General features: G+C 45.4%; 2 protein-coding genes across 10 annotated transcripts in view; one reads left to right on the top strand and one right to left on the bottom strand.

Annotated features, from left to right (window-relative positions):
* Positions 1-22: 22 nt before the first annotated feature.
* On the top strand, positions 23-16512 carry CENPO (centromere protein O). Of its 7 annotated transcripts, none has more exons than XM_070428795.1 (8): positions 23-91; positions 392-500; positions 2035-2186; positions 5113-5221; positions 5890-6149; positions 7103-7274; positions 8185-8351; positions 14167-16512. In XM_070428795.1, the coding sequence occupies exons 2-7, from the start codon at positions 455-457 to the stop codon at positions 8319-8321; spliced, it is 876 nt and encodes a 291-aa protein (XP_070284896.1). In that variant the 5' UTR covers positions 23-91; positions 392-454; the 3' UTR covers positions 8322-8351; positions 14167-16512. The 7 variants fall into 7 exon arrangements, with proteins under 7 accessions (XP_070284896.1, XP_070284898.1, XP_070284895.1 ...); XM_070428797.1 differs by having other exon boundaries at positions 14226-16512; XM_070428794.1 differs by having other exon boundaries at positions 14917-16512.
* ADCY3 (adenylate cyclase 3) overlaps positions 9564-16518 on the bottom strand; it is a 51717-nt gene continuing 44762 nt past the window's right edge. For 2 of the 3 annotated variants that reach the window (XM_070428791.1, XM_070428792.1), the window contains exons 16-22: positions 15777-15858; positions 14893-15051; positions 14296-14442; positions 12849-12968; positions 11856-11979; positions 10953-11077; positions 9564-10474 (exon numbers count right to left, since the gene is read on the bottom strand). In XM_070428791.1, the coding sequence (XP_070284892.1) occupies positions 10292-10474; positions 10953-11077; positions 11856-11979; positions 12849-12968; positions 14296-14442; positions 14893-15051; positions 15777-15858 (940 nt within the window). In that variant the 3' untranslated portion in view covers positions 9564-10291. The remainder of the gene's footprint in view (positions 10475-10952; positions 11078-11855; positions 11980-12848; positions 12969-14295; positions 14443-14892; positions 15052-15776; positions 15859-16518) is intronic. The other variant, XM_070428793.1, reaches the window with a different exon arrangement.

Consider the following 16518-nt stretch of genomic DNA (forward strand, 5'->3'; position numbering starts at 1 on the left):
TGCGCAAAGCATGCTGGGGCCGAGTGGCTGGCTTTTGAAGGCGAGGATGGCGGGAACTCGTCCCGGGGCTGCGTGAGCCCGAGGAGAGGAGGTAAGGGAGGAGGTGAGGGGAAATGAGGTTCGGGCCGGTGGCTGGGTGGAAGGCTACATGGCCCCTCGCAGCTCCTGGCGTGTGGAAGGCGAACCCGCCGAGCCGGAGGGCCTGTGCCCCCGGGAGCGCTCAGGGCCGGCGAGCTGGCGGTGGACGCGGGCTGCTGGCGCCCGGGGGCGGGGCGGGGAAGGGGAGTCCTGGCAGTGACCCTTGGGGTGTTGCTCTACCGTCTAGGTTTGTCTGGAGGTGGCTAGATGTGACTTCCTTGCCATTTTTTCCTGTGTCGGCGCGGAAATCTAGGTTCTTGCTGCCGGCGCCTGGACCGCTTCCCGGGAAGGCTGGTGGATTTGGAAACCTGAGCGGATGGAACTGGCGGACAATTCCAGTCCGGAGGGCGGGTCCGGGGCAGGTATTCAAGCGGCTGTCTCTATCCCTTCGCGGCTGCTGCCCAGAGATGACCACCACCCCCCCGCCCCCCTTCCTCTCCTCTCCTCTCTGTGGTGCCTGCTCCGTTGGGGAGCGGGACAGTGGAAGGCACCGAGGCACGCACACCCCCCTTGCGCCGCACAGGTTTCGTGGTTTTTACAATTTGAAGGCAAAACCCCCACCTGCAAAAAAGGTGGGACTCGCCTTATTGCCGGTCTGAGGGACCAGCGGCTAGATCATCAGGGCACAATGAACTTCACGTTTCTAGGCTCCGGCCCCTTTTTACACCGGTCGTGTGCATTCATCATGTGCTGTGTCTCTTTCCAGGGCTACAGTTCTAGGCAGCGAGGTCTCCCTCTCTCTCCCCAGGATTTCGGGGGCCCTTTATGCATGACTCCGTGGGAGGGGCAGTGCCAGGCGGGGGCGTTGGCATCGGTCAGAGCTGGGTTGGAGTCCCGGCTCTGCCGCTGCAAACGCTGTGGCCTTGGGCAGGTTATTTTCCCTTTCTCTGCTTCCGTTTTTTACCGGGAAAATGGAGGTGAATAGCAGCATTGTGGTAGTGTTGTGGGAATTAGATAAACAATTCTTTTCCGGTTTCTCACAGAAAGCATTTAACACACACACACATACATATATATATATACATATGTATATATATATGACATATTCAATAAATGCTTTGATTCTTTACGTTTTGCAAGTAAATAACCTAGCACACGTGTGTTAATACGTAGGAAGAGTTCAGCAGATGCTTTATTGGAGTTGATTATGAAAATACGACCTTTACGGTGCAGGCATCCCCCAGAGATATTCCTGGTTCAGTTCTAGAGCGCTGCCATGAAGCAAGTCAGAATCTGCTCACTGGTGTGGGATGTTGCTTTCACACACACACAACCAACACTGTACTGGGAAGGGCAGTAAAGGACGCACCATACAGCCAGGTGTGCTGGTGTTGGTCCTTAGTCCATCTCTAGGGAACTGACATTTGCCTCTGAGTTTCTGTCCAGCAGGGAGCGTGTTTTCCTCTCTAATATTTGTGGACCGTTCTCTTAGTTTGTGCTCTTATAGTCCTGTACTAATATTTTTCAGAGCTTCAAAGAATTATGCTTTAGCACTTTGGGGAAACATGCATAAAAACCAATTTAAGAAAACAATTCTACATTTTGAAAAACAGTTTCTGAGAGAGCCAGTGAATTTGGTGACTGTTTTCCGCTGGGTTATTATCACCATGGATAGCTGAGATTAGCTATATTCAGAGAATATTCTTTTTTGGACGTTGTCCTGGTTAGGGACTGCTTGCTTGTACATCGGTGTTCAGGCTAAGAGGCTGCTGATCTTTGGTTTCTGTTGTCAGTTCTTCTGGTTTTATCAATTGGGGCCAATGTCTAATAATTAACTAGCCACAAAGTTCTGAAAAAGGGGGGGGGGGGGTGACCCTTTATTCTTTCCTGCAATGCTTTCTGCTGCCAGAATTGGAAATCCTTGGCTTCTTGAGAAATTCTCCCTGCTTTCTTCAGGTGTGCTCGCTCACTTGGAAAGACTAGAGGCTGAATCCCGTAAAAAATTCGAAGAGCCACAGGGAGCGGAGAGCGCTCTTGGAAACAAGATTCGTAACCTGAGGAGTCTGCGAGATAAACTGAGGGCGGAAGTGAACCGGCGTCGGGCCGAAGTGAGTAGGAGGGTGATTGTTGGCAGGCTTCCCTGGTGTGTAAAGAGCATGACCTGGGAATTCGAAAATCTGTATAATGTGATTTACCTGTGATCTTACTGGATTGATTTCAGTCCTTGATCCCTCATCAAACCTGTAGGTCTCAGCTGATACCAACATCAACTAACAATTCTCAGGCATTACTGATGGCCCCGCAGGTTCTAAAACCTGCCCTCCGCCATGAACCTGTTGCCCAGGCCCAGCCTGACTTGAATCATTGGTACCGTGTCATTAGTGCCATTTTTCTGTTGCCCAGACTTGAAGCCTCACAGTAAACATTGACTCTTTCCTCTTTTCAGTTTTCTATCTAGCCCAGGTCCAGCCAGCAAGAACTCGCAAATTTTCTTTTAGGTAGTCTTTGTGCTTCCTCCTCTTCCTTCTCCACTCTATTGCAATAACGCGAGTATTATCCACATCTGTTATAAATATGTATCAGGTGATTTGGATGCCGGGATTGTCACAATAGTCTGCTAGTTGGTTCTCTTCTCTAGTATTTTACTCCTCCAGTAAATTCTACATAGCCAAGAAAATGCTTTCATAAAACACTGTCGTTTCCTGGCTCGAAAAACTTCACTAACCATTCATTGCCCATGGCTATGGTCAGCCTTCTTTTTCTCACCTTCCCACCTCTCTTCCGTTGCCCTCTTTACTCGCTTCTCTCTCTCCCTCCCTCCCTTCACTTTTTTATTAAAGTAAAATATATCTGTAAATATATATAAAGAGCACAAATCTGCAGAACCTTTTACAAAGTGAACACACCTGTACCACACAGATCAAAGCAGAAAATATTATCAGTGCCTGAAGTCTCCCTCTTGTTTCCTTCTAGTCATTTCCCTCAAGGTAACCACTATTCTGATTTCTGTCATCACACGTTGGTTTTACCTGTTTTTGAACTTCATATAATTGTTAAAATTAGAAAATTCATGTCTGGCTTCTTTAGCTGAATATTATGTCTGTGAGATTCATGTTGTTGCATGTAATGGTCATTCTTTTTTTATTGCTGTATAGTAATATGAATATTCCACAGTTAATTTAGCTGTTGTACTGTTAGTGACATTTGGGTTATTGGGGCTGTTTCACTTTGGGTCTATTAAGAATAATGCTGCTGCCATGACCAGTGTGGCTCGATTGGTTAGAGCATCCGGTGCACCAAAGGATTACAGGTTTGGTTCTTGATCAGGTTCTGGGTTTGATCCCCAATTGGGGCGTGTACTGGAAGCAATCCATGGATGTTTCTTGCATTAATGTTTCTCTCTTTCCCTCTCCATTCTTCTCTCTAAAATCAATTAAAACACACACACACACACACACACACATATTCTCAGGTGACACTTAAAAAGAAGAATGCTGCTGTGAATATCCTTGTTCCTGTGTTTTGGTCTAAAAATATACACCTTTCTATTAGGTATGGATTTGGTAGAATTGCTGGGTCACGGGTATGCATATTAGCTTTAGTAAGTACTGCCAAACAGCTTTTTTATTTTTTTTTTTAAATATATTTCTTTATTGATTTCAGAGAGGAAGGAAGAGGGAGAGAGAGATAGTTACATCAATGATAAGAGGGAATCATTGATTGGCTGCCTCCTGCACGCCCGCTACTGGGGATCGAGCCCACAGCTCAGGCATGTGCCCTTGGCCCGAATCGAACCTGGGACCCTTCAGTCCGCAGGCCGACGCTCTATCCACTGAGCCAAACCGGCTAGGGCCCAAACAGCTTTTGAAAGTGATTGTACCAGTTTTACATTCCCAGCAATATTGTATAGGCTTTCCATTGTTTTGCATCTTTATCTATAGTTGATATTGTTGGTTTTAAAAATTTGACATTCTGGTGGGGGTATAATAGTATCTCATTGTGAATTAATTTGCATTTGCCTAATAAGTAATGATGTTAAGTACCTGTATTAGACACTTCAGAGTCTTCTTTTGTAAAGTATGCTTTTCAAGGCTTTTGCAAAAATTTTATTGGGTTGTCTACCTCTTTAAATTGTAGAATTCTTTACGTATTTTGGATATGAATTCTTTGTTTGGTATATGTTTTACAAATCTTCTCTTACATTGTAGCTTGCCTTTTCATTCTCTGATGGAGTCTCGTGATGAGCCTTTGTTTTAATGAAGTTTGATTTAGGAATCTAATTTTATGCTTACCGCTCTTTGCCTGGAGGGTACATTGCCTGCAGAATGTTGGGTTCCCTTCTTGATGGGATCTTGGCCCATAGAAAGGCTGCTTTGGTAACTTTGGCCTCGTTTTTTGTCTTAGACTGCTACACAGTCTGGCCTATAGCTTTCTGTTTGACTCATATGCCTTGTGATACAAATCAAATGCTCCGAGGGGGGAGCTGCAGGGAAAGCCCAGCTAAGCTCAGAGCATGTATCTTTAACCTTCAGTCTGGCTATTTGGTGGTTCTGTAATGCCTTCAGACCATTTTGTTTATTTGCTTGTATGTTTGCTTGCTTAGTTTTAGAACTGCTTTTGAGGGGAACCTGCTATGTAGTTCTCAGAGGGAGCGCCAGTCTGAGACTATCTATTGGGCCATTGCTCTAAGTGTGCATCCTAGAGTCAGGATTTCTTATCCTGCCACTTGAAAGCTTGCTGATCCAAACCAACTTTCCAGCTTTGCCTCTTTGCAACTCACCCTGTGTTCACACTAGACTTTTCTTCACACCCTTTACTTTAGCCTCTCACAATACTCTTTAGGCCAGCACGATCCTAGCACTGTGACCCATGAGATTCTTCCTCTACTATGAATTCATAGCACTGGTAGGCCACTGGAGCATTTCTTCATTCATTGTGTAATACACATTCTATTCAGCTTTATTCCAGTTCGATGCAAGCAGAGACTTTGTGTTATGCCCCTTTGTACCATCTGATTTGCTGCATATCTTTCAGGTAGAAGCCAGTGTAGAACCTGACCAAACATTTGAGGTCAGTGAGCAAGAAGTTTTGGAAAGAAAACGAGAAAATGTGAAATCCATTCTGCAAGCATATCGTTTTACAGGTATACCTTTTTCTAACCTGTTTCAGTCTGGGTCTCTTGTCTCTACTGAGTTAGTTTGCTAGTTGTATTATTAGTCTTGGACTTACTCCTTGAGCATTGGTTTTGCCCCCTCAATATACACAAAAAACTGGCATAGTATTTGTAGGCATCTTTACCTACAATATTGGCCTCTTTGTGCAGCAGATTGACTAGTAGCTGGTTTCAACTATTCATTTTAGCTGTTCAGTGTGTGCCAGATCCTGTACTAGAACTTTCTTTACTTCTGGCTTGCTTTATGCCACTGGTCAAATAGTTTGAGCCCCTGAAGTCTCTGTTTCACCATTAATATGGGGGTTTAGTCTCATTATCTATGTCACAAGAGGATTGTGGGGAGAACTGGGTACTACCATAAATTATTTAATACTGAGAATAAAAGAGAATAGGTAAATTGAAATTTTCAAAATCTCTTCCTCAGTAATTGCTATTTAGGATTTTTCTTTTCCCCACCATCCCATGGTTTTAACTCAAAGTGAGAGTTAATGAGGGGAAAGAGTCTATGATAGTCATTCATTCAACAAACACTTGAGTACACACTATACGTGTGGTGCTGGAGCAGCTGGTATGAACAGGTGAGTAAGGTACTGACTCTGCCTGACATCTGTTGAGGTGTGTTGTCTTGTTTGCCTCAGGGCTCAGTGGGAAACTGACCAGCCGAGGAGTCTGTGTTTCCATCAGCACTGCTTTTGAGGGGAACCTGCTGGATTCCTATTTTGTGGATCTTGTCATACAGAAACCACTTCGGATACATCACCATTCGATTCCAGTCTTCATTCCCCTAGAGGAGATAGCTGCAAAATACCTACAGAGTAATATTCAGCACTTCCTGTACAGTCTCTGCGAATACCTAAATGCTTACTCTGGAAGGAAGTATCAAGCAGATCGACTTCAGGTATCTGTCTGGAATCTTATATGGCATTTGATGAGCCCAAGTTAGACTTAAAGGAGACAAAAAAGAGTCAAGTTGTTTTTTTAATGTTTCATAACTGAGTTAGAAGTTTGACTATTATCCTTCTAATACTTGGTTTATTATTTATATACAAGCTATTTCCTACTCTCTTACCTCTTGAAACTCTGGATGATGTTCAAGCATGAATACTGGTTAAGGAGTTATTCACGCCTCAGTAGTGATCTTCAAACTTCTATATTTGACCCTTTCTTCCCCTCACAAAATAGTAGAGTACAGTTGCTATACTGTTAATTCAACAGGGATTGATAGAGTACTTACTATGTGCCAAGTGCCTTGCTGAATTGAGTATAAATGCAAAGCAGAATAATGTTTTCTGAAATATCAGAGGAATACTGTCTATCTTTGCCTGAACTCCTCCCTACTTTCTTAGGATTGCAATTGAGCCTGGGGTTGGGGTAAAAAACAAAAAAAAAAAAACAGGCAAGAATGAATCCAATAGGGAATAAGTGACTCTTGTAAATTTAGTATTTCCCTCACCATGCATTTGGAATGACACTGAAGCTCCTGGTTGTCATTTGATAAACTGATATGTATATGCAGAAAGCATCTTAGCCCTATATATGATGTCAGTGAAATTCTTGGCAGAAATAGTATCCCTCCCCTTTCTCCCCCCCCCCCCCCCCCTCCCGCCCCCGCCTCTGGCCATTTACTTAAGTGCTCCTGCAGGTCTTCCTAGGCTTCCACTGACTCTTAGTTATCCTGTATCTCTATCATTAGTCCTTTTTACAGGCCTTTCTCTGTCCTTTATTTATCTGAAATCTAATTAATGGGGCCCTATTTTTGGTAATCAGTGTTTGAAGTATCACAGCCACTCACTGCTTTTAGAGCTGTAATTGTCTATACTTTGTGTCTGTTTTGATCCCCGCCTCCATTAGAGTGACTTTGCAGCCTTTCTGGCTGGGCCCTTGCAAAGAAACTCACTGTGCAACCTGCTATCATTTACTTACAAAGCGGAGCCAAATGGCCAGTCCTTCCCATTTTGTGCTAGACTGCTATATAAGGACATCACAAGAACCCTTCCAACTGACGTCACTGTTACTTATCAAGGTAAGAGGAAGGGTGGAGAAATTATATAACAAGCTCTGGGTTACTCAAGTTGAGTGAAACAGGGTAAAATAGGCAGAATACATGAGTTGGACCTCTTGAGACACTTTCTTCTGTTTATATACCATAAAGCAGAAAAATGTGAAGACTATTTGTTTTATTTGTTTCTACCAATTTTTCCTCTTCTCTTTGTAAGTAATAAACATAATCATCATCATTTTCCCTCCTACTTTGCTCCTTCCAAATCAGCTAGTGTTCTTTCAGCTTATAATTTGTTTTCATTGAAGACTGCTCTTGAAGAGACAGCTAATGAGGCTGAGTCATAGGGCCAGAGTGGTGCAGAGAGCCAAATGGACATGAAAGTCATTATACATTGAGCTTTCTAGAGACTATTCAGTAAATGGGGTTTTTTTTTTCAGAACTGACTGAGATTTTTGTGCATGTGTATGTCTGACCTTGTTTCAGTTAAGTGTACCATAGTAATGTACATGGGCAGTAATGAAAAATAAGAAAATGTTTTAGGAGGCAAGAATTTCGAAGCTGCCACGGGTTTTATACCATAGGTATTTTTTTAATCTTCACCCTAGGACATGCTTATTAATTTTAGAGAGTGGGGAACATTGATGGGAAAAAGAACAATATACCTTCCACATGTGACCCCACCGGGGATCGAACCTGCAGCCTTTCAGTGTATGGGACGATGCTTCAACCAACTGAGCCACACCAGTCAGGGCACCATAGGTTTTTCTTTCCCTTCTAAGTTCCCCATCTCAAAATTGGCATTGGTGTAATTAGAGCCAGCCTCTCGGCTCCAGACCAAAAAATAAGTTACCTAGGGCCAGATTATCAGTGACGACCCAGGTTCTGATTCTCCCAAGTGCACTGGTGAGATTGACAGAAGCTGTCCTTTTAGGAACGGATGCATTGTCCACCTCCTGGGAAGAACAGCGAGCTTCCCATGAAAACCTGTTCTGTACAAAGCCCCTTCATCAAGTGTTTGCTTCATTTGCAAGAAGAGAAGAAAAGCTGGATATGAACCTGCTCTACTAGAATATTCTTTGCATTGAGAACACATCAAAAGTGAGTAAACAAGTACTGGACACAGTCCCAGGCAAGGTCATGGGACTGGAAACTATTGAAAGGCTCAGACTCCTTACAATGGAGACAGATACCCACCTCTTCAGGATGCTGAAGGTGCAAGTTTGAGTCTAGACCAGCCATGGGCAAACTACGGCCCGCGGGCCGGATCCAGCCCGTTTGAAATGAATAAAACTAAAAAAAAAAAAAAAAAAAAGACCGTACCCTTTTATGTAATGATGTTTACTTTGAATTTATATTAGTTCACACAAACACTCCATCCATGCCTTTGTTCCGGCCCTCCGGTCCAGTTTAAGAACCCATTATGGCCCTCGAGTCAAAAAGTTTGCCCACCCCTGGTCTAGACATTGGCAATTTTGGGCAATTCTCCACAATTGCCTGGTCAGTTGTTAAAGGCTCAAGACCATCTGTTCTTAGAGATAGTGATTTGTCCATACGTTTTAGTTGAAAATAACACTGGGTTGTAGGGCAATCGAAGGCATTTTGTGAAAGAGGAGTATATACTATTCAACCAGAGTATTTCTAACTTTTATAAGAGCTTTAATTCCATCTCATTTTCCTAATTGAGACATTTGAAAAGGAAGTTCTTAGAACATTCTGTTCATATGAGATGAATCTTATAGTTAAGAAGGGACATGTGTTTAGTCTTTGGTTTGGAGCAGCATATTCTAGACCGCTGCTTTTGAAGAAGGTGGTGTGAGAAAGTACTATGGGTAAAGTAATCAGGGTTCTATGTCTCATTTGTTTCCTAAAACATCCGGGTAGAAAGCATGGTCAGAAGTCTGCTCATAAGGGGAAGCAGACCTTCCTCCATCTCCTGGTCTGATAACCAGGGCCTTGGATCTGCTGGCACTTTCTTTGGTTTAAGGCAGTATGTGTAGGGCCAGGTTCTGCCATTTCAGGTCCTGTCCCGCTTTGGCCAGTCAAATAGGCGTCATTACTACCCAAGCCCCACTCACTCTAAAATGGTCACTTCCTAGACCTGGTGACCAGGAAGTAACCGTACAGGTGTGGGAGCACCAGCTAACTCTGGGAGGAGCAGGCAGTGGTGAGTCAGTTAGGACCACCGTTTAGAAGAAAGCACCTAGAAAGTAAGAGATGTCTTAGTTCAAGCTCTTGTGCCTTCCAGGAAGGTAGTTAGCAAAAAGCACTTCTCTGAGGAGAGGTATTAACAGGATTTTCACAATGATCACATTCAAGTTGAAGAAAACTTTTAATAAAACAGTCTTATTCTTTATCAATACCTGTAAATTCTCTTTTAAAGCAGTAGCAAAGGCGACTGTAGCAAGAGCTCAAAAGGCAAGGCAATATCGGAAAGTGTCTTTTAACAGAAAGTTAAAAATATAAATGTAGATCTGTTGATATATTTTTCTTTCAGAAATAAATTCCCTTTCCCTCCCACCAGGTAAAAGGAAATATTGCACTTTCTTCTCCCATGACTAAGGTGACAGGGATTCCAGAAGAACCTTTCAAGATTATCAGGACAGGGCCCTTTGACCTAACTCAGATCATACAGAGACAGGTCTCCAGCTGGTGCTCTCTTCAGAATGAAAAGCACAGCTTTCAAGTTATAGCTGGGAGCAGACATTCACCAGCATAGTGGCCCTGCCACAGCTTCCCCTCCAGCTGAGCTCCCACCTCTGATACATCCTGCTCACAGTGGCCATGGCCTCTGTGGGGGAAGAAGGGCTGGTCCAGTGCTATGCCTAAGACCCTTACTCTGGGGGAGCTACAGGCACACTGAGGAATAAATAGTATGGCCACCCTCAGAGCTCATGAAATGAAGGCTTGAGGAGATTTTTAAAACTAAAGTCTATGTGAGTGTGCACTTCAGCAATTTGGGACTGTTGGGACTTAGTCATTTGTCCTTTCCCAAGGTCTTTGATTCCAAAAAATACATCCTCCCTGGGGCTAGCAGCCATTCAGGAGTTGTCTACCACCTGGTGGGGCAGGGTCACAGAGGAGCCATTCGGGAAGGCGGCTGGCTTATCACGCCCCTTCAAGAAAAAGGTTAGCAGCTCCCCCTTCCCTTTCACAAAGATGGGCCCCCGCCTCACAAAGCGAAAGCCGTACTCTCGAAGGATGGCTTGTGTTTCTTCTACCACCTGTAGAGGAAGCACAGAGCTTGGGGTTAGACAGTGAGCCTACACCGAGGCTATCCAGATGAGATCTCCATGTGACCCACAGGTCCCAGTCACTCCTTGTACTCCATGCCCCAGAACACAGGTGCGCTTTGCCAGGGGTCCTCCCTCTGCCCAAAGAGAGTCTAGCACTCTCTCCTCAGATGCCTATGTGATGGCACCACTGTTGGGGAACTTTTACCCTCTGCTCTTGTTCCCTTTGCCCCTCTTGTGGAACTTTCCTGCCAGGCCTAGGTGACACAGCCCAGGATATTATTACCCAGAACTTATTCCTAAGTTTTGCAAACAGGTTCAGTGTCTCTTCTCCCTTCTGCTGCCCTGGAGGCATCTTTCCCCACTCTTGCCTTTGCTCTCCCAGCACTGCCGATGTCATGTTTAGGCCAATGAGGAGACAGTGCACAGCAGAACACACTATTCCCTGCATCTGAGCACATGGACAGACCTGAATGTTACCCATGACCCCTGTGGACTCCATCCTGCTGGCGACGTTGACTGTATTGCCCCAGATGTCGTAGTGTGGTTTCCGGGCTCCAATGACCCCAGCCAGGACCCCTCCTTTGTTCATGCCTACGATAGAGGCATAAAGTTCAGCATAGCTTCACCTCTCAGAAGCTACTAGGTTCTCTCACAGAGTTCACCACCTGACCTCTACCACAAAGCTATTCATATTTACCCTGCCTTCACCAGGTATCACCAGGTACTTGGCAAACTGTTAGCCTCCCCCCAGTATGCTGATTAACAGTACAGAAGTTGCCAGTTTCTCTCTAACATGGACCTGGCACTTTCTCCTGTGATTTCATCAGGAGTGAGCCCCCAATTATCTCCACATTCCCATAAGGCAATGGTTCTCAACCTTCTGGCCCTTTAAATACAGTTCCTCATGTTGTGACCCAACCATAAAATTATTTTCGTTGCTACTTCATACCTGTAATGTTGCTACTGTTATGAATCGTCATGTAAATATCTGATATGCTACTGTTATGAATCGTAATGTAAATATCTGGCGACCCCTGTGAAAGGGTCGTTCAACCGCCAAAGGCGTTGAGAACCGCTGCCATAGTGGGTAACGGATGACTAATTCTTAACAGACTGGACTGAAGTGAATAAACCCCTCAATAGGCATAGTCAGATTGAGAAGGAAACTATCATTGTAAACACTGTGAGACAGGGATGGCTGGCCATCGGTCAGGTTTCAGCCTGGTCATCTAGAAGAGCCTGGACTAAAGGTCCTTCCAGCTCTGAGTATGGGACCCTACCCCGTCTAAATGCGTCAGATCTCTCTAAGCCTCTCCTCCTTCTTGGTGATTGCTGACTGCCCTGTGTCAGAAGGGAGCTAGAGCCTTACCTATGCGCAGCATGAAGTTGTTGAAGGACTGGTTGTTGATGTTTGTAAGCGTATCCTTCATGGCTAGCGCAAAGTCAGCCAGATCAGCCAGGTGCTGCCAGCGCTCCTTGTCTGACTTTTCCTCCTGTGCGAGGGAGCAGCAGTGAAAGCATCAGGAGCCACTCTGGGCCACACCCGCAGCAGACTATGCCACCCCTTCTTAACATTCTGGAGGTCAGTCCCTTCACCTGGTTGATGAAGGCCTATTCTTCCGTTTTTCTCACAAAGGAGTCAGGATCCTCTTTAGCACCCTCTGTCACTGTGACAGAGATTGGGCAATGGTGGTGGGGAGGACAAATTGTACCTAACCCGTCTGCTGTGTACCTGCTTAGGAGTCACGTCTCTTCACCTAGTCCGAACCTGGTCTTAAACTTGGGATAGTTGTCCTTGTTTTAATTCCTAAACTAGATTATAAGCACTTGAGGGTTAGGCGTGTTTCTTTAACCTCATCCATAATAAGGAGATGGCGGTTGTGATGTTTTAAGAACAGCCCTTGAGACAAGGGCCCCAACAGCTTTTCTCACCTCTGGTACCTAAATAGAGCTGGCTTCACAGGTCTGCTTTAACTTAACAAAACCATTCCCCGATGTGGATATTTTCATGGTTCCATAATTGTGTAGATGGTTCTGTTGCCCAGCACTTATGAAAGTATAGAAGGGAGCACAGCCACAGTTCCACAAAGCATCTTATGCCTGACTTAAGCCAGGGAACAACAGTGGACTGCTGTGTGTGTGCTGTTATTTCTGCTCATTACACTTTTTCAGTAAACCCAGTTTTAAATTGGCTTGGACCTAGTGGTGTGTGTCTGTACTGGTGCAAAAGTGCCTTTGTACAACAGTGCTTAATGTTAGTTGCTCTTGTAACTCCTGGTTTCCCATGTGCTAAGTGTGGGCTGCCTCTTGCCTCAGGAGGCAGAGCCCTATCTCCTCTCTAGCCATTGAGGAGGTTAGGTACCTTGCTGGAGCTGGTAAAGCCGTTGGTGTTGACATCTGGGGTGACTCCGGAAGCTGCCATATAGGTACTGCCAATGGTTTTGATCTTGGTGATGACCCGGAATTTGGGATTGTCTAGAAGCTAAGACCAGTATTAAGGAAGAGAAAACTGTCAGCAGTCAATTGGGATTGATGAGCCAACTAAATGACAGGTTTGCCTGTTTGCAATTCCCCCACAAAACATCCAAGAGATGCTTTTCTATAAAAGCTTTGTTCACCTCTTATCTGCCATGTGATCCTAGGCAAACTTCTTGATTTCCTAAGCCTCAGTTTCTACAACCTTAACATTGGGATAAAATTGCCAATCTCCTAGGCAGCTGAACATATACGTAAAAACATTTCTCTTGATGTATGTTACCTAATAAATGTTTAATGAATCTGAATTTGAAGGTAGGAGGAATCAGGAACCTTAGGATCTTGTTTCGGCCACTTTTTTTTTTTTTTTTTTTTTTTAATAATTTTTATGTCTTAAATTATTACAGAGTATTACATATGTCTCCTTTTGCCTCCCCCCCTCGCCGCCCCGTGTCTTGTGTCCATTGGTTAATCTTATATGCATGCATATAAGTCCTTCGGTTGATCTCTTAATCCCCCCCGCAAACCCTCCCAAGACTTCCCACTGTAGTTTGACAGTCTGTTCAATGTTGCTCTGCTTCTGTATCTACTCCTGTTCATCAGTCTATACTGGTCCCCTTTGTCTGTCCCAACCTCACTGGAGTAGTCTCAACCTTACCAGGGCCGTCTGAGCCTCACCAGGGCCGTTACAGCCTCACCAGGGTCATCCTGACCTCACCGGGGCCATTTCAACCTCACAGGGGCCGTTTCAACCTCACCGGGGCCGTCCCTACCTCACGGGGGTCGTTGCAACCTCACCAGGGCTGTCCCTACCTCTCGGGGGCCGTTTCAACCTCACCAGGGCCATCCCGAGCTCACCGGGGCCGTTTCAACCTCACAGGGGCCGTCCCAACCTCACCGGGGCCGTTTCAACCTCACCTGTCCCTACCTCACGGGGGCCGTTTCAACCTCACTGGGGCCGTCCCTACCTCACCGGGTTTCGGCCACTCTTTATCCTGTGAAGTTGCAGGTGATTCCCCAGGCTCCCATCTCACCCCCTCAGACCCAACACTCCAAGCAGCTATAGAAGCCCATACATTACAGGGAGGGGATTATATAGGAAAATGTAGCCAGCTAGAGCAGAGGTGGGGAACCTTATCAACTTAAAAATTAGCCTGCTATATTTGGTCAAATGTTTAATTACTTCACCCCTAATGCCTTGGCAGAGCCAGACGTTCCCCATTCCTGAGTTCGAGTAACTCCAGTTTCTCTTGGACTTCTGCAGCCTGTCCTGAGAGATCATTTGAAACAAGCTGGCCTTGTGGCAGGAGGAGGGGAGCAAGATGGACACTCACAGAGTCAAAATCTGAGATGATCTCATTGAGGAAGCGCAGACACTCAATGCCACCATTATTGATGCTCTCCTCTGTGTAGAAGTCAGCAAAGTTGGGCAGGGAGGCAAACATGACTCCAATCTCATCATAAGACTGGCTATACAGCTCCTAAAAAGAGGGAGGGCCAAAGTGCTCAAAGACTGGTTAAATACTGTGCTACAGAAATGTCATCTTCCACACCAATAGTTGCACTCTGCTTGTTGGACACACACATCTCCCAGATTATCCCAACTCTGAATTGTTAGAAAGCTCTCATCACAACTGACTAAATTAAAATTTAAAAACAAACAAAAAACAGCTTCTCTAGTCCCTGTACAGCCCTAGCTGAGAGAAAGGGAGTTGGGAAGTGAGGCAGAAGCAGCATTCTATTTGAGCTCACAGCTGGCAAAAACGCAGGCTCCAGCCAAAGTTTCGTCTTCTGAAAACGGCCTCACATTGGTGTGTGTGTCCCCAGAAACAGTGTCTGTAGCAGGTCTGGGCTCAGAGGTGCTCCCCAGCAGAAAGCCAGAAGACACACAACCTCCTGGCTCCAGGCCATAGCACGAAGTCACCCCTCACCTCATCTCTCTTCTTGGACCCCAGGAAATGGCGTGCCACATGGTCGGGCAACATGTTGGTGACCAGGGCCTCATTCCAGCGTCGCATCTCGTAGACACGTTCCTTCTGGTCATGGACCTCAATCTTCCACAAGAACAGTGTCCGTGCGAGTTTTTCTACCTGCAGACACATGCAAGGTGTATGTTCTAAACTGGCCATTTGATGGGAAGATGAAAACTGGGAGGAAGATGGCTACATGGCAAGGGAAAGAAAAAGACCACCCAGAGCTGCAGTGAGGAGCCCAGCCTCTGTGGTTACAGCAGAGATCAAAGGCATCTTCTGGATGTGTGGAGTCTCCCAGGATCTAACTAGCTACAGGTCTGCCTTATGGGATCTCCTAGTCCAGGGAGGAGTCCCATTTCCAGCTGGCCACGAAGTGGCTTGGGAAGGCTGTACTTCCCCTGGCCAACCACTGGGTGGTACTTGAGCTAACATGGAGCAGTGGAGCAGTAAGTCCCTTACTTCCCTGCCCGCTCTTTTTTTCCCTTTTAACCAAACAAAAAACTTCATCAGCTCTTTCCCTTTCTCTTCTGGCTCCGTGGTCAGTGTGTTAATGACCCCCCCCCCCCCCCCCCCAGAGCCTGGGTGAATAAAGATCCATAAGCCCCTGGCTTAGAGAATAGAGTTTTTACCCAGGCTCTGATGCCCCTCCCCATGCTTCCTTCAGCATCCTGGAGTGGGTCAGAAGAGACCAGAAAAAGAATAAGGTGGTGGCTTGATAGGGTCACATGCCATATTGGGCAAAGGAAACCAGCATTCCTTATGAGGTTGGGTTCTCAGATCCTACTACTCAGGCCCTGATGGGTTGTAAGCAAAATAGGAGAGAAGGGTGTGCAGGCACTCACGTGGCGGGAGAAGTAGTAGAAGCTCAGCATCATGACGAAGATCATCACTGTCATCGTGTACTTAGAAGGCACCAGGGGCAGCCTGCAGGGCAGAGAGTAATTCGACTGAAGGCACCCAGGCTGCTCTCCTAAAAGGTGTTTTATTCCATAGGGAGTCACTCTTTCCTGTCACCCTGGGTCCCAGAAATTCCTGGCTCCTTTAGCACCTTCACATTTACTGCCTCCCATTGGGCAACAGTGAAGCTTTCTTAAATCACTAAGAGCCAACCAATCCTGGCGCCTCCTGGCTGCACTTGGAATTCACATCAGGACTGCTCCCAGGTATTTAATAAACACTGCATCATCTGATCCCAGAAGTAACTGTAAGCATGAAGGAGCTTGGCAAAAGGACAGACTACCATCACAGCAATGGCATTGGGGCACAATTTTGCCATGTTTTTTTATAACTATATATTTTTGTATGGAGCTATATAATTCATTTTTATTACTGTATAGTATTCTGTTGCATGAATATACCACAACTTATATATCATTCACTATTTATATAATTTGGATCGTTTTCATTTGTTTTGAATGTTTGTGTGGCTATTATGAATTCTTGTACACATCCTGGGGCAAATATATGTACATGAATTTCTCTGAGGAATGTGTGTAGCAGTGGAATTGCTGGAATCTATGAGTTACCATTGTACTTGGTATTATCAGACTTCTTAATTCTTGCTAAACTGGTCTTTTGTTATGG

The sequence above is a fragment of the Myotis yumanensis genome, unplaced genomic scaffold (assembly GCF_028538775.1).
Source record: "Myotis yumanensis isolate MYYU_CA2020_CCGP unplaced genomic scaffold, mMyoYum1.0.hap1 SCAF_11, whole genome shotgun sequence".
Taxonomy (NCBI): Eukaryota; Metazoa; Chordata; class Mammalia; order Chiroptera; family Vespertilionidae; genus Myotis; species Myotis yumanensis.